The 25,711-nt window shown below is 48.0% G+C and overlaps 1 protein-coding gene across 6 annotated transcripts in view; it reads right to left on the bottom strand.

Annotated features, from left to right (window-relative positions):
- Positions 1-21,821, bottom strand: part of LOC120944253 (E3 ubiquitin-protein ligase RNF14-like) — a 31,923-nt gene extending 10,102 nt beyond the window's left edge. For 2 of the 6 annotated variants that reach the window (XM_040358241.1, XM_040358242.1), the window contains exons 1-5: positions 21,446-21,821; positions 6,859-7,019; positions 6,187-6,335; positions 4,136-4,879; positions 2,651-2,873 (exon numbers count right to left, since the gene is read on the bottom strand). In XM_040358241.1, the coding sequence (XP_040214175.1) occupies positions 2,651-2,873; positions 4,136-4,879; positions 6,187-6,335; positions 6,859-7,012 (1,270 nt within the window). In that variant the 5' untranslated portion in view covers positions 7,013-7,019; positions 21,446-21,821. Of the gene's footprint in view, positions 1-2,650; positions 2,874-4,135; positions 4,880-6,186; positions 6,336-6,858; positions 7,020-9,180; positions 10,037-13,739; positions 14,021-21,445 lie in introns of those variants that run through there. The other 4 variants (XM_040358237.1, XM_040358238.1, XM_040358240.1 and 1 more) reach the window with 4 other exon arrangements.
- Positions 21,822-25,711: the final 3,890 nt, after the last annotated feature.

Here is a 25,711-nt window from a genome sequence, read left to right as displayed (position 1 = left end):
TTGTAACGGAATGACCCGGGACACCCAGAGACTTTGTGAGGATGGGGGATACTCCTGTGTCAGCGTCACTGATAACTCTTGGGTCTGAGTCCACCCTGTGCCTTTTGGGCATGGGGTGGCAAGTGAATCATAATTCATGTATTACATGAGATAGGACATCACTGATAGTTCGTATTGCAGGATTTTGAGATACTGCAAGATGTTGGCCCAACCAGTCAATAGTGACTCATTCTATGATTAGCCCTGACTAGTGACATGCTAATTGAGTCAGGGCCTGGAAGACATTCCATTGTCCTTGTGTAAAGGTGTTAACCCAGGTCTGCTCCCAGAACTCTAATTATGCATGCTAAATACTGTTTATGTGTGATAACACTGTCTACAGCCTATTGATGCTCAGAGGTGTGAATAGGTGTCAAGCTGTATGCGGAGACGAAACGTCTGCCTAGGGAACTCAGTGTGTGAAGGTGTTTTGTTTGTTATGCTGTTAATTAAAGAATGTTAAGTAATTAGCCTTAGTGTGTGATTAGGGGGTGGAGATCTCATTGTTGCTTTAATGCCTTGTACTGTATAAAAAGCTGAGAAGAAACCATTAAAGTATCTTTACATTTGAAACCAGAAGCACAGAGCTGTGTGTCTCGTATCTGGGGGGAATTCTTATGGATCGGGTCCTGTTGGTTGGAGTGTCGATAAGCTGTCGTGACTGGGATGGAAGGTCGTAAACGGTGGTGGCCGCTACAGTTATTAATTGCGCTAAACCGTTTGTTCATTCGTATGTTAACGAATCAACTAAAATAACGAAAATTGACGGAAAACGTATTCGTAACTAAAAAAATTGCACATGTCTATAAATTAATTACTGAATTTGGAACCTTTTATCCTTGGTGTATGTCAGTTGCATACCTCGCAACTTTGTGAGTTGGGAATGAGGGACACCTATCAGCAAAAGTATGCAGGCATAGGACACACCCCTTGCCACGCCCCCTTAAAGGAGACTTGTACAAAAAAAAACAAGATTGGTTAAACCCACAAGTCTTTTTTTTTTACCACTACTATTCCTTTATATTGGCTTTTGGAATTTACAAATGCAGCAATTTGGAAATCAGAGGAAAGGTTTAGCGCTGGAAAACACTTTTTGATAGATAAAAAGTGCATTTTATATACAACTATATAGATCAGACCAACATGAGGGACAAATGAGGAGGAATGAGGGACAGAGGGACATTGCTCCAAATCAGGGACAGTCCCTCGAAATCAGGGACAGTTGGGAGCTATGCAGTTGTGTAACAAAATAGCACCACCACCTCACATGAGGAGATTTCCAATCATTTCTGTTTCCAGGACTTGACGTGGAAGAAAATCAGCCCAACAGCAACAAACCTGATAGGCTTATTATTTGCGCCTCAATATGATAATGAGAAATGGGCCAAAAATGTTAACCTCTGAGCACAGTAAGAGAACTGGGGCATGGTAAACTCAGCTATAAGGATGAAGAAGTAGAGGTAGAGACACAAAGTAGGACCACAGCCTCACTTAAAGCCCTAGAATCCAGCACCACCAACACAAGAGAAGAACAAAATATATCAGAGAGAAGGTGGAACATTTGGGTGTAGACAGAGGTTGCTCTCTAATTAGGCAAATTAGGCTGGCGTCTAAGGCCTCGCGCTCCCAGGGGCCTCGCGGCCACCTAATTTGCCTAATGTGCGCGTGCGTGGGTTGCGAATGTCCCCCGATCGGAGTCCCCAGGGCCGTTGTTTATGCCCGGAAATAGTTGTCCCAGCCAGGGGGCGGACTGACCTCTTAATCACTTCCCGAGGTCCCAGGGTAAGTGCATTGCGGCTCCATGTACTCCCTTCCTCCGGCTAGTCCTCTTTTGCCGCACTCTGCGGATCTCCTGCAAGGTGAACAGCTCCCTGATCCACTCTCCAGGATGGACGCAGGGCAGTCTGTAATGGAGGAACCTGCTACTGCCAGAGCTGGTGCCTGGCGATCATCGGGGAGCCTATTGCCACTCAAGCTACAGCATGACAAACAGTCCTGCCCGACGCTGGCATGTAAGTGGGGCCTCATGTCTAAGATTTGCCTAAGGCCTCACAAAGCCTAGAGCCGCCTCTGGGTGTAGATGTAGGAGTCAGGTGAGGTTGTCTGTGTAAGTTGATGGCCATGTTGTGCATTACAAGGGTCATTTCATCTAGCTCACAGGTGTCAAACACAAGGCCCACGGGCCGAATCCGTTTCATGTGGCCCTTGCACCTCTTCTGCAGCTGCAGGAGAGCTCCAACCCTCCTCTGGTCCTCCTCCCGACCCTTACTTTCTGCTTTCAAGCAATGCATCCAGCTTCTTCCCAGCAGCAGCATAAGGAAAGGGGGGTGCACTGTGATGTAAGGGAGAGTGGGGGACTCAACTTCTGATGATGGGGCGGCTCTTGAAATCTAATGTAAGGGGAGGGGATGCCCTGGACATCTAATATTACAGATACAACCGGCCCTTTTGAGGACAATCATAATGCTGATGTGGCCCACAATGAAATTGAGTTTGACACCCCTGCTCTAGTTAGTGGGTAGGGTAGGACCTATGGTATGATGGCACTGTTAGAACAGAGAACAAAAACAAAAAACACAAAATCTTTGTTACAAATCCAGCGTAGACTCACATGCTTTACATTTGGAGACTCCATGGTAGGTCATCATACAAAGGGTACAGAAAGCATACTGACAGCTTGTGCAAATGCCCATCGTGCCGCCTGGCTCTTGCATTACAGGAGTCTGACAGCTCAGACGAGGGCAATAAACCACATCAGTCATCATCTCCAAAGTAGACTTCAAGAGGAGACGATCATAGCGGACGAACAATTCTTCTCCAACCAGCTTCTTTACCTGCAAAAATACACAAGTTTATATTTTTATGGATGTTAATGTTAATTGTTTTTGGACTTCACATTCACACTATTCACAGAACAATAAAGCCAGATTTCAGGTACTGTATGTGCTGTGGAGGAGATCTTGCTACCTGTGATTAGGTTGTGTACAGTGCAGGGATGGGATAAGGTGCCCTGCCAGTGGTAACCCCTGTCCTCTGCCCTGCCAGTGGTGGCCCCTGTCCTCTGCCCTGCCAGCGGTGGCCCCTGACCTCTGCCCTGCCAGCGGTGGCCCCTGTCCTCTGCCCTGCCAGCGGTGGCCCCTGCCCTCTGCCCTGCCAGCGGTGGCCCTTGTCCTCTGTACTGCTAGTAGTAACTTTTGTCCAGCCCGTGGTGACCACTGTACTTGGCTCAGCTGACCCCTGTCCTTCACCTTGATGTCCCCTATGCTTGGCTCTTCTGACCCCTGTCCTTCGCCCTGATGACCCCTATCCTTGGCTTTGCTGACCCCTGTCCTTTGCTATGATGACTCCTATCCTTGGCTTTGCTGCCCTACGTACACTTCCCTGTTGACCCCTGTCCTACGTCCTGCTGACTTTTGTCTTTTGCCCCGATGACCCCTCTCCTTGGTTTTGCTGCCCCCTATACACTTCCCTGTTGACCCCTGTCCTATGCCCTGCTGACTTCTGTCCTATGCCCTGCTGACTTCTGTCTTTTGCCCTGCTGACCCCTTTCCTCTGCCCTGCTGACCCCTTTCCTCTTCCCTGCTGACCCCTTATTTCTGCCCTACTGACCCCCAGTACACGGCTCCAAACGATTTCTGTACACTCTCCTGCTTACCCCTTATTCCTTTGCCCTGCTGACCCACTGTACACTGCCCTACAAGCTCCTGTATACAGCCTTACAATCTGCTGACCCTATCCTCTGCCCTGGTAACAGCACACATGCAAACTAAGGCTTATAAGACCACCCATCAGTAGTAATTTACAGAGTGTGCTGAATTTTCCACTGCAGAGCTACTGAAGGAAGTTACAGGATACATGTACAGTTCTCTGTGCATCCATTGTGCTTGGTCATGTGACCATAGACCACAGGGCCAAACAGAAGAACCAAGTGGGTAAGCATCATAGAACCAGTCCTGCTACTTCTATTCAGCTCTACATCTTGCATCTCTCCACTCATTGGGTTTTAATGACCAGCCCCAGCTCATAAGCCACCATGAATTGATGTCTGCAGGGTTAGCTAAATATGGAGCCTGAAAAAATAAAATAAACAGGTTACCTGGGCAGGTGTAGCGACTGAGGTGCACTCGGGTTCTGGACAATTTAGGGCGTGGACTTGTCCATCTCTGATTTGGATTTCAAAATAGTCTCGAAGGCAGATATCACAGTACACATGGTTGCAGTCCTTAAAATACGTACACTCGCAGCCCAGCTTCTCAGAGAAGCAGATATTGCATAAAAACTGTTTGCTGTCAAAACATTTCTTCTGTTGGCTCTCATCAAAGTCCAATATGTGTCTGATAAGGTCATACACCGATTGGACATCTTGAATAGCACGTCTGTCAACCGCTTCCTCTTCGGGAGCAGCTGCAGCAATGCAGAGACTTGCTTCCTTTTCTGGAGCAGCTGCAGCATTACAGAGACTTGCTTCCTCTTCAGGAGCAGCTGCAGCAATGCAGAGACCCGATTCCTTTTCTGGAGCAGCTGCAGCATTACAGAGACCTGCTTCCTTTTCTGGAGCAGCTGCAGCATTACAGAGACTTGCATACTTTTCTGGAGCAGCTGCAGCATTACAGAGACTTGCTTCATCTTCAGGAGCAGCTGCAGCAATGCAGAGACTTGCTTCCTCTTCAACCTCCATAAAAGTGTGCGTTCCATTATTAATAAACTGAACTTCATAAGGTGATTTTATATTCAAGTACTCAAGGGTCTCTTCCTTCAGAAACTGCATCCAAGCAAACAAAATGACACTTCCTCTGTTCGCCTCCCAGAGATCGTCTAACCGCTGGCACATAAGTGTAAGCTGAAAAGTAGAGTTTGAAAGAGTTAGAACTTGTTTTTCTAATTTTAAATCTTTTTTATGAGGGAATTTTCAAAAGTCACAACATACGGTAACTTAGCTTAGCAACACATACTAATAGGACACACCGCTTTTTGAGTTCAACCTAAAAAAGAAGTCTTGCAACTAAGGATAAGGAGCAGGCCTATTGCAAGTACTGTAGATATCAGGTATTTTTGCTAGAAAATTAATTAGAACCCCAAACAAAAGTTCCCTGGGAACCAATCCACATGGGCTGTAACCGCCGCGAGTGTGGTGACTTTAGAGACATAGACTCCACCCTATGTGTTTCGTCAGAATTGACCCCTGTTGACGTTTTACATTATGTGGGCAATCTTTATCTAATCCACAAGGTCATTGTGATGAAGAAATAATCAGCACTATCCATGACTTTAACCCCACTTCCATAACAGGGGAGAAGGATTGGACCTTTTTTTATCATTGTCATGTATCAGCTTGTGAACAGCACCTCTTGACTTTTATAATTTGGAGTCTAACGTTTCCGTGATGTCCACCAGTGATTCAGCAGTCCGGGACTGTCCCTCTTGATTGGCTAAGACACAGCAGTGGTGTCATTGGCTCCCGCTGATGTCAATCAAACTCTGTTAGCCAATCAGGAGAGATAGAAGGTGGGGCCAAACTGTGGCTTCATTTCTGAATAGATACACGGGGCTGCAGCTCGGCTCGGGTGTACCCATAGCAAGCCGCTTGCTGTGGGGGCAGGAGGGAGGGGCGAAGAGCTCCAGCCAGGGATTTGAGAAGAGGAGGATCCGGGCAGCCATGTGCAAAGCCACTACACAGAGCAGGTAAGTATAACATGTTTATTATTTTAATAGAAAAAAAAACAAGACTTTCCATTTATTTTAACTCTTTGGTGCCAGCCGCATATTCGACCTCTCTGCGTCTGGTCCTTGGTGCCAAAAGGCCGCATATTTGTGTGCTTTTCTGTCAATACAGCTGTGCTGAGAGCACAGGTGGCACTAGCAGGGGAAACTAGTGGGCACATATGAGGCAGAATTGCCTCTTCCTCTTCGGGACCCGTGTCCCTTACAAATAAGCCAGCGATCGGCTGTCAGCATGAGGAGAAAAAAAAAAGATTACTCGCTTTTGTTTACATCACGTGTCATTGGCTGACAGCTAATCACGTGATAAGGGGCCGGGTGATCACAGCGCCTATTGACGTCCTCCCGGCATTTGAGGTCCACGCTGTAGCTGTCATTCGGCTATAGCGTGGGCACCAAGTGGTTAAAAGGATGAAGTGAATAATTTACCTGTTCTGGTGAAAGCCACTTGCAGCTGAGTGTGAAGATGGGACACGTAGTGGAGGGGTATCCTGGTGGAAACTCGAAGTCCAGGACAATTGGTGGTAGAAAGGAAACCGTGTTCTCAAAGCTTTCCATGGTGTTTGATGCAGAGTTGCCTAAAGACAATAAAAAAAAAAAAAATTAAAGATTTTTATATGCAAGGTTTTCTTGCTTGGTTGTAACACAAGAAAGTCTACTATGATGTTGGAGGGGACCCCATGCCTTTTTTTTTAAAGGTTAGCATAGGGTTCCCCTTAAAATCCATACCAGACCTAAGCGTCTGGTATTAATTTTCGGGAGGACACTACTCCTTTTTTTTTTACATTTTTCTTTTGTCGGCAAATTAGGCAATGTTTTTTTTTTATTCAGCTGTCAGCGGGGAAGCTTGCTTACAGCTGGTGGTGACTCATCTGCTGTTAAGGAAGCAGCGGCTGGCTTCCCGGCCCACTCCTTAACAACCTATTTACTGACACTGTGCGCTCTGTAGACAGGTATCTGCACCCCCCTCCCCCCTGAAAGGTGTCAAATGTGACACCGGAGGGGGGGAGGGTGCCGATCAGCGGGACTCCACTTTAGAGTAGAGATCCGCTTTAAGAAGCATCAAATCTAGAGATATTACATGCATTTCATCTGACTTACATTTCACAGATATCCTAAAGTTTGGAGGAAGTTCCAGACACACTTGTATTTCCCCTCCCGGAGAAGTGTCAGTTCTCCTAAACTCATCTTCAGGGTATATACTGCTAAGAGCCAGAAGCTCGTCCTCCTGGGCTTCCTGATTCTCACGGGACATTGCTTATCTGTGGAGGCCATAAAACAGGGCAAGTCAATCATTTCAGTCAAGCTGCTCTTAGTATGATCACTCAATACATTGCTTACCAAACTGTTCACCATTAGGAGTAACTGGTTCAATACCGGGCACTTTCACCCCCTTCCTGCCCAGGCCAATTTTCAGCTTTCAGCACTGTCACAGTTTTAATGACAATTGCACGGTCCTACAACACTGTACCCATAAGAACATTTTAATCATTATTTTTTTCACACAAATAGAGCTTTCTTTTGCTGGTATTTAACCACTTCCCACCCGGCCACTGCATATGTACGGCCGGGTGGGCGCTCTCTACTTCTGAATGGATGTTCAGGAACGTCCCTCGGAAGGAGGTGGATCGCGCTCAAGCGCGAGCCTGTGCAGCGGCGCGATCCCGATGCGCTTGTGTCTCCAGGACACGGCTCATCTCAGATCGGCAGGAGGGCTCTGTGATTGGTCCTCCTGATCACATGACGGCCGTGTCCAATCACAGCCCTCATGTGATGTAAACAGAGAGCCGGTTACTAGGCAATTGGCTCTCCTCTCCTCACACATTAGTTGTCGGTGAGGAGAGGAGAGCGGATCGCTTCAGCCGGATGGTGAGTATGAGCTGTTTTTTTACAGCTTTTTACACACTGATCACCAGCCTAATAACACACAGTGCAAAACACATGTCCCCACATATTGTGTTATTTTACTCAGAGCTTTAATCACTTATAAGCACGGTTGGCATTATTTAAGTTAGTAATCAGCGCAATTATTATAATTTTACCTGTCCCCCACATATGTAACAGTAAAATCACATCATGTCCCAATGATCATCTGCACACATACGTCCGTGATCACCTGCGCACATCTGTACATGATCATCAGCGTACATCTGTCCGTGATCACACAAATCAATTAATAGACACTTAACTGGATTTTTTTTTACCAAAGACATGTATCAGAATACATTTTGGCTTAAATTTATGACAACATTAAATTTTATTGGATTTCTTTTAAAATAGAATAAAGAAAATATAGTTTTTTTTCCAAATTTCTGCTCTTTTTTCGCTTATCGCACAAAAAAAAATAAAAAATTAAGTTGTGAATAAATACCAACAAAAGAAAGCTCTATTTGTGCGAACAAAATTATAAAAATGTCATTTGGGTACAGTGTTGCATAACCGCTCAATTGTCATTGAAAATGCGAGAGAACACTGAAAGATGAAAATTGGCCTGGGATGGAAGGGGGCGAAAGTGCCCGGTATTGATGTGGCTAATCACCTAATTTTTTTATTTTTTTGCTAAATAATAAAAAAAAAGGACAAAAAAATTTTGAAAAAATTAATTCTTTGGTTCTGCCCGCGGCAGACGCTTTGCTTGCCCGTGCCATTCTGCCAACGCAAATGTGTGTGAGGCATTCGGAAAGCGGTTAATGTAGCACCCTCTAGTGTGAGGAAAATGTTTCTGCTCACAGTAGCTGTGTGAGCCTGTATAAACAGTTGGGATTAATGTAGGTCAGGCTGGAAATCTCTACAGGTCCGGCCTCTGGTACCTCCCCCTGGTTCTAGAAGCTACTGGAATTTTCTAGAAGCTAGTGGGTGGAGGCCAAGATGCCTGTCAGGGCTCCTATCTCTCCACAGTGACCCACCTGTTAAAGATCCTATAATAAATAATAAGTTCCAATGCGCTACTGTGAGTAAACAAAATGTGAAAAAATAGTGTATAAATTATACCTGGGGCAGCTGTATCTAAAGTGTTCACATAACACAAAAAGGGAAAACAAAATAAATGAGTGATAAGCGCTCCAGGTATGTGATAAATCACAACCAAGGTGTAAAGTATATGAATGAACCACAATCAAAAAAGGATAAGTGACCAAACTCAAAATGTGCAGTGCGTGCCGAGAAGTAATTATCTGAAAGTGAGTGTTCAGATACTGTGAAACCCCTTGGGGATATCCAGTCTCCTCATAAGAACAATATATATATGTAAAGAATATATACTGTATATAAAAAGGTATAAAAATGTGGATATATGAATGTGTAGTAACAACAATAATACTGATAGAACAGTCTATAGATGGAGATGGTAAGATGTTCCCATATTTGGATAACTGTGTGAAGGCAGCAGTTTCAAAATCCTCATTGGTGTTGTAGTACCCTTACCATAAAGGTGCTATATGTGCGCATATAGTGATGTCCCTCCAGATCTCCGATCTCCTTTCTCCTGGGGTCACTCAGTTCAAGTTTGTTCCAGCTGCTGTATGCCTCCAAAATAGTCCAAATAATGATGGTCCAATAGGAGAAGCAATGGGGTGGGGAGAAAAGAAAATTGCCTCCAATAGTGTAGTAAGTTTGGAAATCCAAGGGTATTTTTTGTAGTAAAAAGCAGGTAGCACAAAAAGCGCTTTACAATGACAGACAGCGTTTATGTGAAAGTGCAGACGTGGCGTTTAAAATTGCCGCCTTACGTCCGATGGCCTCCGGCTTGTGCGAGTGTTTTCCTCGGTCTCGACTTTCGATTCCCTACGGCGTTACGTCACGTACCTCGTGACTTCATCAGGGGATTCTGGCCCATAAATATTCTGGAGCCTGGCCAGCAGGGGAGCATGTTGTCAGGTGGAAGATGGGGTGCTGAGGCTGTGTCGTGGAGCCTTGCAGGGGACCCCAGGTCTGAGGGGGCTCTGACTTCAGGCTGGAGCCGAGTAAGGAGAGAAGCTGGACAGAGGGATCACCAATATCCATCAGTCTTTGCTAGGAGAAACCACGGCTAGCATGGGAAGACCTTGACAACAGGAGGACTGAACAGCGGTCTTTTCCAAAAGCAGCAGGATTCCAGGGACAGTGTCAGTACCTCTACACCCCCCAGGGCCTAAAAGGGAGAAGACTGCCAGATTCAATATCCAGCAAGCTTCCATCCTATTTTTTTGTTCTGGGGACACTTACAAGGCTGAAGGATGGAAAAGGACCTGGGGGTCCTAGTAGATAATAGGCTCAGCAATGGCATGCAGGGCCACCATCAGGAATTATGGGGCCCCTTACACAGCTCCAGGCATGGGCAAGGCCCCCTGGAGCAGAGAACCGGAGGGGGGGTGCTGCCTCTCAAATTGAGCAGGGGGGGGGGTCTGTGGCTAATTGACCCCTTACAGGTGTAATGCCTGTATCCCCCTGATAGCGGCCCTGATGGCATGCAAACAAAGGAAACTGAATATTGGCATTAAAAAGGGGACTAACTCCAGAGATAAAATGATAATTCTCCCGCTCTACAAGACTCTGGTCGGGCCACTCCTGGAGTATGCCGTCCAGTTCTGGGAACCAGTCCTTGTCAGGTCACCTGTGGCCAGGTGACAAGTGCACCCTGTTGGGGTCAGGGATGCACCACAGGGTAGTGGACCCTATGGCCGACTGCGTGATCAGAGAGGAAGCGTGAGCCCAAGATTCCCCAGGGCGCGGAGTCTAAGACCCAGCTTTGTGTTCACCAGAACCTCTGGTGGTGAGGATGGCCTTCACCGCAGCTGGATCCGCGGCTGAAGCTGTGACATTTCTTTTATTGGTGAGGCGGGGCCACCCTTCACGTGACCCCGCCCCTTCTGACGCAAGGGGGAAGCCAGGCTTCCCTAGTGAGATAGCAGAGGGTGCGTCAGAGGGGGACGGGGTCACGTGACGGGTGGCCCGCCTCACCAATAAAAGAAATGTCACAGCTTCAGCCGCGTCATTCGCCGGGCTGTGTCCGGCGGAGAGAGGAGGCCAGCGATGCTGCGCTTTGGATCCCGGAAGATCTTCTCATCGCTGGACCGGAGAGGAGATCACCCGTCGCTGGATACCGACAACGTTGAAGCAGGAAGCCGGGACCGAGTGGATTACCACCGCTGGATTTATTTTTTGTTTTTTTTAATAATAAAGGACTTTTTTCTACGGTGTGTGTGTGTTTTTTACAACTATTTACACTTCCTTCATGAAATGGTAGGGGTACCCCATTACCAATTCACATGGGGGGGGCAGGATCTGGGGGTCCCCTTTGTTAAAGGGGTCTTCCAGATTCTGATAAGCCCCCTGCCCGCAGACCCCCACAACCATCAGCCAGGGTTGTGGGGATGAGGCCCTTGTCCCCATCAACATGGGGACGTCCTCCCCGTGTTGAGGGCCCCCTCTTTTCTGCGGCCGACCAGGTTAACATGCTCGGATAAGGGGTCTGGTTTGGATCCACGCCATTTTTAAAAAAAATTTGAGGTGGAGTTCCTCTTAAAATCCACACCAGACCTGAAGGGTCTGGAATGGATATTTGGGGGGAACCCCCACGTCATTTTTTTTTTTTAAATTGACGGCGGGGTTCCCCTTAATATCCATAGCAGACCTGAAGGGCCTGGTAATCGAATTTGGGGGGACCCCCACATTTTTTTTTTATGAATGAATTCTCTCTGAATTGCCGGGAGCCGACAATTCATTAGAGCCGCAAGTCTGGTTTTAAAATACTTTTTTTCTTTCAGAAATGACACTTTGTGCAGGGACAGTTCTATGTACGGGAAACATGCGCTTTTTCACATGCTAACTTTACACCCCCCAGGTACGAAATTTAAAGGAATATTTCACTTCTATCGTTTCACTTTTAGCATTATTAAATTCACTGCTCCTGAAAAAATTGCCATTTTTAAAACTTTTTTTTGCATTGATACATGTTTCCTGGGACAGGACCCGGGTCCCCAAACACTTTTTAGGACAATAACTTGCATATTAGCCTTTAAAATTATCACTTTAGATTTCAAATGTTCGAGTCCCATAGACTTTAATAGGGTTCTAAAGTTCACACAAACATTTGGTGTGTTCGCAAATTCTGATGCAAACCGAACAGGGGGGTGTTTGGCTCATCCCTACTGGTGACCCCACAATAGGGATAAAACCTTTCATGGAAGGGAGTTTAACAAGACACGTGGGGTCACTCCTTATAATTAGAAGAAAAGATGTTTAACCTTAAACCGAGTAGAGAGTTCTTTACTGTAATGCCGCGTACACACGATCATTTTTCGGCATGAAGAAAACGTCGTTTTTCAAAAACGTCATTTAAAATGATGGTGTGTGGGCTACACATCGTTTTTCAGGTTCTAAAAAACGACAAAAAAAAAAACTCGAACATGCTGCATTTTTAAACGCCGTTTTAAACAATGTCGTTTTTCGGGTCGTAAAAAACGATCGTGTGTGGGCAAAAACGACGTAAAAAACCCGTGCATGCTCAGAAGCAAGTTATGAGACAGGAGTGCTCCATCTGGTAAAACTAGCGTTGGTAATGGAGTAAGCACATTCATCACGCTGTAACAGACAAAAAAGCGCGAATCGTCTTTTACTAACACGGAATCAGCTAAAGCAGCCCAAAGGCGATTAGAACTTCCCCTTTATAGTGCCGTCGTACGCGTTGTACGTCACCGCGCTTTGCTAGAGCATTTTTTAAAAACGATGGTGTGTGGGCAACGAAAAATTATCGTGTGTACGCGGCATAAGAGCGGCAAGGATGTGGAATTCCCTTCCACAGGCGGTGGTCTCAGCGGGGAACATTGATGGTTTCAAGAAACTATTAGATAAGCACCTGAACGATCACATGCAGGGGCGGACTGACCATTTAGGCACTCGGGCACTGCCCGAGGGCCCCATGCCACTAGGGGGCCCCATCAGGGTTGCCAGCCTCAGTAAAACCAGGGACAGTATGTAAAAATCTGTATTTTTTTTACCTGCCCCGCCTCTCCAGTACCTTTTCAGTGTGTGTATAATATATACTGTAATAGGTGGATTCAGATATACGCCGTCGTAACTCACGCCGTCGTAACTCAGTAGATACGCCGTCGTAACTCTGAATCTACTCCGTCGCAAATTTAAGCGTATTCTGGAAACCAGATACGCTTAAATTAGGCTAAGATACGAGCGGCGTAAGTCTCCTACGCCGTCGTATCTTAGGGTGCAATATTTACGCTGGCCGCTAGTTGGCGCTTCCGTTGAGTTTGGCGTAGAATATGCAAATGACTAGATACGCCGATTCAGAAACGTACGTGCGCCCTTCGCAATTATTTACGCCGTTTACGTTAGAGATACGCCGGCGTAAAGATAAAGTTGCTCCCTAGGTGGTGCAGCCCATGCAAGGTATGGACGTCGGAACAGGCCTATCTTTTTACGTCGTTTGCGTAAGTCGTACGCGAATCGGGCTGGACATAATTTACGTTCACGTCGGAACGGCGTACTTTGGAGCAATGCACACTGGGATATGTTCACGGACGGCGCTTGCGCCGTTCGTAAAACACGTCAATCACGTCGGGTCACGAGTAATTTACATAAAACACGCCCCCCTCATCCTCATTTGAATTAGGCGCGCTTACGCCGGACCATTTACGATACGCCGCCGTAACTCAGGAGGCAAGTGCTTTGTGAATACAGCACTTTCCTCTCTGACTTACGCCGGCTCCAGCGATACGCTACGCCGCCTCAAAAGTGAGCCGTCCTACCTGAATCTAGCCATATGTGTGTAGTTGGGCATCCCGTGATCCCACTTCCCCACCAAGCTGGTTTTCCGCAATAAAACAAGCCCATGGACTGATTTCTGAAAGGTGGAAAATGCGTGTTGCCTGGCTGTGCAGGAATCGGGGAACCCAGCAGCCCTTTTAGGGGGTAGCGCTACATTAGGCACAGACAAGGGCACCAAGGGGTTAATGTTGCGTGTCTAAGGAGCCAACGCTCCGTCGTACCACCTGTGTGATCCAGTGCCGGCTCCGTGTTCCTTCCTCCATCCGGGAATACAAAGTCCATGTGGTTGAGGCGGCGCTGAGAAGGGCGGGGCTTCTTGGGATTGTTTTCCTATGAATCAGCCGTCCCGACAGCGCTGGTCTGCGATCCCTTCCCCCGTATAAAGGGAGTGAGTGAGTGAGAAACTTATATAGCGCAACACATGCAAACTGAATCGCCCGTATAAAGGGAGACAAGTGGAGCTCATGTCATTGTCACCGCCAGTCGCCATTTCTCTGCGTCTCATCAGAGGGATACCCCCCCCCCCCCCCCGTGCGCGCGCCGGTCAGAGTTGGGGAAAGGTCACAAGACAAAGTGTGATTAACACACCTTCCGACCGATATTAACCCCTTCTTAGCTTCCATCAGCGTGTATGCAAACATACAATTTCAGTGGCGGCCATCAAACGCAGCCACTGAATCCATAAATTGCCGCCACTGTGCCCATCAAATGCCCCCACTGTGCTCATCAAATGCCCCCACTGTGCCGATAAAACACAGCCACTTTGCCCATCAAATGCCCCCCACTGTGCCTATATAAAGGCAGCCACTTTGCCCATCAAACGCAGCCACTGTGCCCATCAAACGCCCCCACTGTGCCCATCAAATGCCCCCACTGTGCCCATCAAATACCCCCACTGTGCCCATCAAATGCCCCCACTGTGCCCATCAAATGCCCCCACTGTGCCCATCAAATGCCCCCACTGTGCCCATCAAATGCTGCCACTGTGCCCATCAAACGATGCCACTGTATCCATAAATTGCCGCCACTGTGCCCATCAAATGCCCCCACTGTGCCATCAAATGCCGCCACTGTGCCCATCAAATGCCCCCACTGTACCCATCAAATGCCCCCACTGTGCCATCAAATGCCGCCACTGTGCTCTTCAAACGCCCCCACTGTGTCGATAAAACGCAGCCACTTTGCCCATTGAATGCCCCCACTGTGCCATCAAATGCCGCCACTGTGCCCATCAAATGCCCCCACTGTGCCGATATAAAGGCAGCCACTTTGCCCATCAAACGCAGCCACTGTGCCCATCAAACGCCCCCACTGTGCCCATTAAATGCCCCCACTGTGCCCATCAAATGCCCCCACTGTGCCCATCAAACGCTGCCACTGTGCTATCAATTGCTCCCACTGTGCTATCAAATGCCGCCACTGTGCCCATTAAACGCTGCCACTGTGTCCATCGAATGCCCCCACTGTGCCCATCAAATGCTGCCACTGTGCCATCAAATGCTGCCACTGTGTCAACAAATGCAGCCATTGTGCCCCCACCCCCCGCCCGCTGTCTGCCCAGCCCTTTACCCTGGAGGGGCAGCGGGTGACGGCGGCAAGCAGTGTGTTCCATGCTCCTCCATGTCTTCTCCCGCCCTCTCCTATAAGCGATTGGACGCCTTTGGCTCTAATCAGGTGCTTCAAAATCACCCCCTGCCGCTGTAATTCAGGCGCCCAAAAAGGGTTCGGGCACCTGAATAGGGGGTGGCAGCGGCGGCCATGGATAGATTCATGCAATGCATGAACCCATCTATTGGTCATAGAGGGGGTGGCTGGAGAGAGGGGCGGCACCTGTGCGCTGTAAGGTACGCGCTGACACTCCTGGACTCTATTCGGTTGCCGGTGTCCAACCAACAATTCCTCCAAACCTGCCATTGCTGCTGGTCTAAAGACACCGGAAGTTACCGGTAAGTGGTTGGAGTTTCTGACAGGTTGGAGAATTTGACAGAACACCGGCCAAACTTGCCGCCCCTGTAGGGCAGTCAGCGAGTGGTTAGGAAGAGGGGCGATGTCTGGAAATAGATGTGGCGCCTCCTGCTGGGTGAGGTCAGTTTTGTTACTTGCTCACTCCATAGTAATAGGATCCATAGGGGGGAGGGGCTCCACTACACAGAGCTGGGGGAGGGGCTCCACTACACAGAGCTGGGGGAGGGGCTCCACTACACAGAGCTGGGGGAGGGGCCCCACTACACAGAGCTGGGGGAGGGGCTCCACTACACAGAGCTGGGGGAGGGGCTCCACTACACAGAGCTGGGGGAGGGGCCCCACTACACAGAGCTGGGGGAGGGGCTCCACTACACAGAGCTGGGGGAGGGGCTCCACTACACAGAGCTGGGGGAGGGGCCCCACTACACAGAGCTGGGGGAGGGGCTCCACTACACAGAGCTGGGGGAGGGGCCCCACTACACAGAGCTGGGGGAGGGGCCCCACTACACAGAGCTGGGGGAGGGGCTCCAATACACAGAGCTGTCCAACTGGTTTTACAACTGCAGTATATGGGCATTAACCCCTCGGTGACCAGTCTGCAGTTTTTATGCATTAACCCCTCAGTGACCAGTCTGCAGCATATAAGCATTAACCCCTCATCACCTCTCCTCTCCTCTCCCGGTCACACCCCCCACAGTGTCGGTTTTCATACCCTCTGCAATCCACACCTGACAGTGGAATGGGCCGGGTGGGAGGAGTCATGGGAGAGGAAGCCTTGTACTTCCCAAAAATAGGTATTTTTGGGGCTGTTTGTACTATCTTGGCATTTTTATTGGATACAATGTATAAATTGTATGTAGAAATTATCAATTTGTTTTTCCTTTTTATAGTAATCCAATTAGGATTTTGTCTAACCTGTACATAACATATACACTATATTACCAAAAGTCTTGGGACGTCTGCCTTTACACACACATGAACTTTAATGGCATCCCAGTCTTATAGCTGGATTCAGGATGGCGGGCGCATAGTTGCGGCGGCGTAGCGTATGGCATTTACACTACGTCGCCGTAAGTTTGCATGGCAAGTACTGTATTTACAAAGTACTTACCTGCAAAGTTACGGCGGCGTAGCGTAAATGCGGCGGGCGTAAGCGCGCCTAATTCAAAATAGGCTGAAGGGGCGTGTTTTATGATAATTTGGGTTGACCTGACGTGATTGCCGTTTTTTTGGAACGGCGCATGCGCCGTCCACCTACATGTCCCAGTGTGCATTGCGGCTAAGTCACGGACGTATTGTTTTTGGACGTAAATGACGTAAATCCCTATTCACGGACGACTTACGCAAACAACGTAAAATTTACAATTTTCGACGCGGGAACGACGGCCATACTTAACATTACTACTCCAGCTATTTGATGGAATATCTTTAGGCCTGTTAATGCGTTACGTAAACGGCGTATCTGTACTGCGTCGGCCGGGCGTACGTTCGTGAATAGGCGTATCTAGTGATTTACATATTCTACGCCGACCGCAATGGATCGCCACCTAGCGGTCAGCCTAAAAATTACACTTTAGGATACGACGGTGTAAGACACTTACGCTGCTCTTATTTGAGCCTAATTTTAGCGTATCTGGTTACCAGAATACGCTTAAATTTGCGTCGGCGCAGATTCAGACTTAGGCCGGCATATCTACTGATACGCCAGCCTAAGTCTTTCTGAATCTAGCTATTAGTCTGTAGGGAGTTGGCCCGCCCTTTGCAGCTATAATATCTTCAACTCTTCTGGGAAGGCCGTCCACAAGGTTTAGGAGTGTGTCTATGGGAATGTTTGACCATTCTTCCAGAAGAGCATTTGTGGGGTCAGGCACTTGGGCTGCCACCTCATTAGTGCCGGGACATGGTCATCTGGAGCCCAGGACAAACATTCCAAATTGTGCCACACGTCCCCCCCCCCCCCCTCCGAAATCTCCTCCACCCCTCCAAGGGCCAAATCTGCATGCTTACAGTACAAATTCACCCCCAGATGAAATCCCCCACCCAGCACAAATCATTGCCCCACCACCACCCCCTTCCCAGCTTACACTCATACTCGCAGTTTGCCCCCAGTTTAAAGCCCCCCCACAAAAAAGACCCTCCCCCAGCATAAATCCTCTATCCCTCTAATTTCCCCTTCGAGCACAAATTCCACTCCCCCCATCCTAGCACCCCCCCTTTCAAATTTACCCTCTCCCTCCAGCATATCAATTTTTTTAGTACTAACCCCCCAAAAGCCCCCTCCTAGCACAAATCATCTCCCCCCCTCCCTCCTCCGAGTCCTCCCAACACATATCCCAAATCACCACTCCTATAACACCTCCCCAAATTTCCCCTCCTAGAACAATTCTTGCCCCCTGTCGCTCCCAAATCCCCCTCCCAACACAGACCCCCTCCCCACCTCACATGATACCACAATGTTCAGAGCAGCCGCCCCTCCCGCCCATCCCATGTCCCGGCCCTGCACTGCATTCCTTATAAACTAAACACACATTATTTAAACATGTTCTGGGGGTAATTTAATGCAGATAAGGTGCTGCGTGAATTTAATTACCACCTTAATCAGCCACAGAACCTGTGTAATTAATGTGTGTTTGGTTTTAAAGGGATGAGGTGGTAACCATATCAGGTCCTAATGTTGGATGAGAAGGCCTGAGTCGCAGTCTCCACTCTAATTCATCCCAAAGGTGTTCTATCGGGTTGAGGTCAGGACTCTGTGCAGGCCAGTCAAATTCCTCCACCCCAAACTCGTTCATCCATGTCTTTATGGAACTTGCTTTGTGCTCTGGTTCAAATCATTTGGTGGAGGGGGGATTAGGGTGTGGGGTTGTTTCTCAGGGGTTGGGCTTGTCCCCTTAGTTCCAGTGAAGGGAACTCTTAAAACGTCAGCATACCAAGACATTTTGGACAATTTCATGCTCCCAACTTTTGTGGGAACAGTTTGGGGACGGACCCTTCCCGTTCCAACATGACTGTACCCCAGGGCACAAAGCAAGGTCCGTAAAGACATGGATGAGCGAGTTTGGGGCACGTTTCCTTCCCACTGCACATGCGCGAGTTCGGGAGGTGCATGCTGGGTAGCCAGCCTGCACCTGATTCCAGAAGAGAGTCCCAGGGGGGCTTCAGATGCCCACAGTCAGGATGGCCGCGCTGTGAATCAGGAGATCAAAGTAAGTAAGCAATGCTGCACAAGAACAAGAAGGGGACACTTTTGAGAATTGCCAATTTGTAAAGTACGAGCAGTGACTGTCATTGGGAAATTTATAAAGAACAAAAAAAAAAGCCCTCGAAACTCCGCTTTAACCAGTTTCACTCAGGCACAGGTTGGGGAGGTCGGGGTGTTACCCGCAAGCAGGGCCGTAACCAGGGGTGGGCAGCTGCCCTGGGCACTGCGGGATCATGTGAGGTGGGGGGACACCACAAGAAGTTTGGGGGAGGGGATTTATGTTGGGAGGGGGAATTTGAGGAGGTGTTCTAGAAGTGCTGACTTGAAGGGATTTATGTTGGGAGGGGGCAGCATTGGATAAGAATTATTCTAGGAGGGGAAATTTGGGGAGGTGTCCTAGAAGAGGTGATTTGAAGGGTTTTATGTTGGGAGGGGGGATGGGGGAAGAAGATGTGTGCCAGAAGGGGGACTTTTTGGGGGTCTGTGCTAGAAAAGGTAATATAGTAGTGGTGGAAGGGATTTTTGCTAGGAGGGAAAAAAAATTGGTGGGGGAGGAGAATTTATGCTAGTAGGGATGATTGGGGGTGTTTGTGCTAGGAGGGAAAATTTATAGGGGGGATCTGTGCTGGGATTGGGGAGAATTTGTGCTGGAAGGGGGTAATTTGGAGTGGGAGGAGGGGAAATTTGAGGGGTAGAGGAATTTTATTTTTCGGCAGGGCCGGATTTGCTCTCCCCGCCACCCCAAGGCCAGGTTCCGCAATGTACCCCCCCCCCCAAATCAACGGAGAATGGTAACCGAATGGCAGGGGCGGCACGGTTAGTTCAAAAAATTTTTGTTTCTTTTTTTTTTTTTTACTTTTTTATTACTTTTTTTTTTTGTAGCTTGTCGTTTACTTTTTTTTGTATACTTTTCGTTTTTTAATATATATATATATATATATATATATATATATATATATATATATATATATATATATATATATATATATATTATTTTTCTTATTCTTTACTTTTTAATTACTTTTTTTATTTTATTAATTGAATTATTATTTTTTTTTTTTTCCCACCTAACTTTATTGCTATCACACAGGAGAAAACAATTCCCTGTGTAATAGCAATTGGAGGTGACAGGTTCTCTTTATTGACCCTGTCACCTCCAAAACAGGAGTCCTAGCACTGTGCTAGAACTCCTGTCACAGCTGAGATGGGAAGAGCACAGCTCACCCCTCTCACTGTGTACATCGGAGGAGGGACAGGAGACGGACTAGGGGGAGAACGGAGTCCCGAAGACAGAGCCAGCAAAGAGAGGTATGTGGGGGGGGACGGACGGCAGCACACATTTTACAAGTGATTTCGGCGACATCGCCACAATCACTTGTTAACGAGCGAGTGGATTTCCCCCACACTACAATTAGTCCTGCTAGAAAGCAACTTACCGCCCTTAACTGTATGTTCCGGCCGTCGGGGGACTCCATGCCTCTGCCACCCCTCTGTGCCCTGCCGCCCTGAGGCCTGGCCTCGGTGGCCTTGTGGGAAATCCGGGCCTGTTTTTCGGGGAGGGTGGACTTGTGCTGGAAGCATTTGGAGAATGAGAGGAGTTGAGCTGGGGGGGATTGGGGGCGGTAAAGATTCATGGTGGGAAGGGGATTTCAGTAGGGGGCTGATTTGTACTGGGAGGAGGGGGAATGTATGCTTAGCGGGTAAGCAAGCAGATTAGTGCTCAATTTTTTTTTTTGGGGGGGGGGTTTCCCATACATCTTGGGGGGTGGGGGTGCAATTTGGCATGTTCGCCCTGAGCTCTAGACTACCTTGTCCCGGCACTGCCCTTGGGTACTGGAAAAAATGATTGGATGGCTCTACAGCTACCCAGATCCCTTCTACACAAACGCCAGGAGCCGGCTGCACAAAACTGAAACTAGCTCAAGATACTACGGCAGCCCTGAGCTTGTTTTATCCTCGGTTACATAGTTACATAGTTAGTCAGGTTGAAAAAAGACACAAGTCCATCCAGTTCAACCACAAAAAATAAACAAACAAAATAAAAAATACAGTACAATCCCATACACCCAACTCCATACCCACAGTTGATCCAGAGGAAGGCAAAAAACCCCAGCAGAGCATGATCCAATTTGCTACAGCAGGGGAAGAAATTCCCTCCTGATCCCCCGAGAGGCAATCGGATTTACCCCGGATCAACTTTACCTACAAATCTTAGTACTCAATTATTTTATGTATATTTAAGAAAGTATCCAGACCTTTCTTAAAGCAATCTACTGAGCTGGCCAGAACCACCTCTGGAGGGCGTCTGTTCCACATTTTCACAGCTCTTACTGTGAAGAAACCTTTCCGTATTTGCCGCCCCTCTGTGCCCTGCCGCCCGAGGCCTGGCCTCGGTGGCCTTGTAGGAAATCCGGGCCTGTTTTTCGGGGAGGGTGGACTTGTGCTGGAAGCATTTGGGGAATGAGAGGAATTGAGCTGGGGGGGATTGGGGGCGGTGAAGATTCATGGTGGGAAGGGGATTTCAGTAGGGGGCAGATTTGTACTGGGAGGAGGGGGAATGTATGCTTAGCGGGTAAGCAAGCAGATTAGTGCTCAATTTTTGACTTTGAACCCACCAGACACGCCCTACATTCTGAGAGATTCATATAAAGCCCCACTCCGGGATAACGTCAGCAGAACTACCAATCTATCGATCATCCTAACAATGATCCCTTCTTTGTAAATAAACCTCATAGGCAGCCAAAAAAAATGGACAGGTACCTGCCGGCGTTCTCCTCGGACTATGTGGATGGGCACACACGTAATTCCCCCTGTCGCTTCTTGGCCCAATGTGAACTGCACATCCCATCATGCATTGGGAGGTTAGTTCCTGGTTGGGAGTTACTTGGACCTCTTCCACCATTGAGCGTCCTGGTGCTGCAGCAGGTTGCCCAGCAGCTCGAAGACCAAGATGGCCGTTGGACTTTTTTCCCGGTCTGCCTGTATATTTTTACATTCAGTCCTCTGTTCTTCTCTCCCTAGAATTCATAGTTTGCCTTTGGGCAGAAGATAGCCGTCCATTGTCTCCGTGTTCTGCCTGTGTCCTTCCCCCGCCCCTCCTTCCCCAGTTATTCTCCTCTATATAGAAACCAGCAGACGCAGAACGCCGTTCAGCTGAGATTAGTCCCGGAATGTTCTGCTGGCGTCACGCCCAACGTTCTACGACTAAGCAATGTGAGAGAGCTGAGATATTCTCTACCAAAAAGAAACCATTCAGCAGCCGCCAGGTCATGTGAAGTGGGAAGGGATGACCCGATTGTACCTGGGTCCAGGTTTGTGGAAGGTCCCATTAACCACTTCTGGACCGAGCCTGTTTTTGAGATTTGGTGTTTACAAGTTAAAATCAGTTTTTTTTTTGCTAGAAAATTATTTAGAACCTCCAAACATTATATATATATATACAGTGGAACCTCGGTTTAAGAGTAACTTGGTTTGAGAGTGTTTTGATTGAGTGTTGACTCGCAAAGCTAAATAGCCCTGCAGTACCTCATTTGGATTGAGGTACGGGGGCTCAGGAGCCGAGAAAAGCCGAACATTGCCCTGCAGTACCTCATTTAGCCTGAGCTACGGGGGCGCCGGAAATGAGCCGAAGTGTCCTCTGGCCTTTTTCGGCACTCTCTGGCGCCCCCCCCCCCACCCACCTCTGGCCGCATTCGGTATTGCATCCCATTGAAGTCAATGCAGAATACATTTTTGTTTCCATTGACTTCAATGGGGAAACTCGCTTTGATATGCGAGTACTTTGGATTACAAGCATTCTCCTGGAACGGATTATGCTCGTAATCTGAGGTTCAACTGTATATATATATAACATTTTCAGACACCCTACAGCAGAGTTGTTAGACTCAATTTCGTCAAGGGCCACATCTGTATAATACTGATGTGGCCCTCGACGAAATTGAGTTTGACAACCCTGTTCTAGGGTGTCTGTTTTTATATATATATATATATATATACAGTTGAACCTCGGATTACGAGCATAATCCGTTCCAGGAGTATGCACGTAATCCAAAATACTCGCATATCAAAGGGAGTTTTCCCATTGAAGTCATTGGAAACAAAAATAATTAGTTCCGCATTGACTTCAATGGGATGCAATACCGAATGCGGCCAGAGGTAGGTGGGGGGTGCCAGAGATTACCAAAAATGTCCGAAAAGGCCAGAGGACACTTTGGCTCGTTTCCTGGTTGCCTTCAAAGGGCCATACATTTATCCAGGGCTTTTCTTTTCTCGGAATTGGTGCAGGAACTACAAATCGCACTACCAGTGGGAAGATCTTAAAGGAGCAATAAATACCAGGAGTGTGTTATGTGATCTTTACACTTTAAAGTAAGTATTTGATAAACTGAAGTAGATTTATATAAGGTTTAACAACTTCCGTACTGCTGCATTGTAAGATACAATGTTGGGGGAGGGTGTATTTCTGGAGTTCTGTTTATAAGCGTCAGAAAACATACTTAGGCGGCCAGTGCACCCATGAATGGCTATGATCTGAGCTGTCACTGGACAGCTCATACATATCACAAATGTAATTCAAAAGTGCAGCGCTGTGAGAGTTAATAATAAATTAAATAATGTCCAAATGAGCATATGCAGTCTTCAAATTATTCAAAGGGCCAGATTCAGAAAGATCAGCGGATCTTTAGATCCGCTCGATCTACCTGATTTAAGATCCGCTCCCGCAAGTTTGAGAGGCAAGTGGGTAATTCACAAACCACTTACCTCCAAACTTGCGGCGGCGGATCGTAAATCCCCCAGCGGAATTCGAATTCCGCGGCCAGGGGGAGTGTACTATTTAAATCAGGCGCGTTCCCGCGCTGATTTAAATGAGCATGCGCCGTCCGCGGAATTTCCCGGCGTGCATTGCTCCCGCTGACGTCGCTAGGACGTCAGTGGTTTCGACGCTTACGTAAACGACGTCCGTCCGTATTCGAGAACGACTTACGCAAACGACGTTAAAAAATTTAAAATCGACGCGGGAACGACGGCTATACTTAACATTGGCTGCGCGTCATAGAAGCAGGGGTAAGTATACGCCGGGAAAGCCGCTACGGAAACGACGTAAGAACACTGCGTCGGGTCCGCGTACGTTCGTGAATTTGCGTATCTCGCTGATTTACATATTATTCAACGTAAATCAGCGGGAACGCCCCCGGCGCCATTTTCAAATTGAGAATAAGATCTGACGGTGTAACACAGTGTAAACAAAGAAACACCCGCATGAAGCGCTACACCATAAGGACGGTAAACCACAGTGTTGTCAGTGGTTAAAGAAGTTTCACTAAAACACAATCCGTGCAGCTGTCAACCACTAAGGAGACATGGGCAAAAAGCAAAAGAACAAAAACATACAGCGCACAAGGGTTAAGTGAATGTCACTTTATAGTCTGTAATGTGTGGAAAAACATATATGCATGAAAAATTGAAAAGTTGAAAAAATTGAAAAAATTGAAGTAGCCACAAATAGCACACAGGAAAATAGCACATTAAATTTTTTTAAAATTTGTTTAAAAAAACTAATAACAATAGTCCGCATAACATAAGCAGCAGTTCACGTGGAGATGGTAGAGTGAAAACACATACACTTCGGGGGAGATGTTAGGAATGAATCCAAGTAGTGTGCATACACTTGTATGCAGAGGTAAAACAATACCTCAATAAAAGCAGCCGCTTCTACGTCTCAATGCAGGGAGATGGAATCCGTTGGTGGGATGATGACAGCCACACTGGGAGCAGATGTAGAAGTTATATCCATGCAGAGATGGATACTGCCGTTTAAAGACCACTAGCTCAGGGGCTGATGGAAAAGAAACCTTCCTCGCAAACAGAGATCTCCAGCGGCAGGGGAAGTCCTGGAGGGGAGCCACCAAGCCGGTTCAGTGACGCAGCCGCGTCACACGGGAGCGAGGAAAGGGGGATGGTAGCCTGATGGAGTCACGCAGAGAGCAGGAGGTGTCCGGACACCTTCGATCCAGCGTCAGGTGACTCAAAGCACCAATCAGTGTGTGCAGAAAACGAGCAGTAGAGATGCTGGCGCTAGTGTCACTGAGAGGATTTCCCGAGTGTCGGCACTACACATCAGCTGCAGTGTGCTTGCTGCAAACATATAGGGGCATCAAAGATTGTACTGGTGAACCGTGACTGACATGTTTCGCGTGCCAGGACGCTTTATCAAAGTCGATAAAGCGTCCTGGCACGCGAAACATGTCAGTCACGGTTTGTCACGGAACCATGAACCAGACGTACAACAAGAGATAAGTGAAAATAAGAAGGCTTTATTGAAAATCAAGCTGTAAAGCAAAAGTCCAAACGGATGGTTAAACAGAGTCTTGCGAAGCCAGAGGTCAGGAACCAGAAGGGTAGTCGGACGAAGCCAGGATCAGGAACCAGCAGGGAAGTCAGACGAAGCCAGGATCAGGAACCAGCAGGGAAGTCAGACGAAGCCAGGATCGGAACCAGAAGCAGCAGCAGTCTTAGAAGCATGTGAACACAGGAGGACCAAGCAAGGAACTGAAGCCACAGACTTCCTAATATATGAGCCAGGCATCCAGCTCCTCCCAGTGGGAAGGAGGAGCCGCAGGGTGGGAGGCTACAAGAGTCCCAGAAACCAAGATGGCCGCCAGCACATGTCAAACGAAGGAGACAGGAGAGAGGTAAGACCATGACAGTACCTCCCCCTCAAGGGCCCCTCCTCCGCGGTGCAAAAAACGGTTTCTGAGGGAAACGTGCGTGGAAGGCTCGGAGCAAGGCAGGAGCATGGACATCTGCGGAGGGAACCCAGGAACGCTCCTCTGGACCGTAACCACGCCAGTGGACCAAAAACTGCACCCGACCGCGGACCAGGCGTGAGTCCAGGATATTGCTCACCTCATACTCCTCATGATTGCCCACTTGGACCGGACGAGGCAGAGGAACCGAGGAAGTGAAGCGATTGCACACCAGTGGCTTCAACAGGGAGACATGAAACACGTTGGAGATCCGCATGCC

Source organism: Rana temporaria, chromosome 6, assembly GCF_905171775.1.
Source record: "Rana temporaria chromosome 6, aRanTem1.1, whole genome shotgun sequence".
Taxonomy (NCBI): Eukaryota; Metazoa; Chordata; class Amphibia; order Anura; family Ranidae; genus Rana; species Rana temporaria.
The sequence above is the reverse complement of the archived record's forward strand: the minus strand, read 5'-3'. Positions and strand labels throughout refer to the sequence as shown.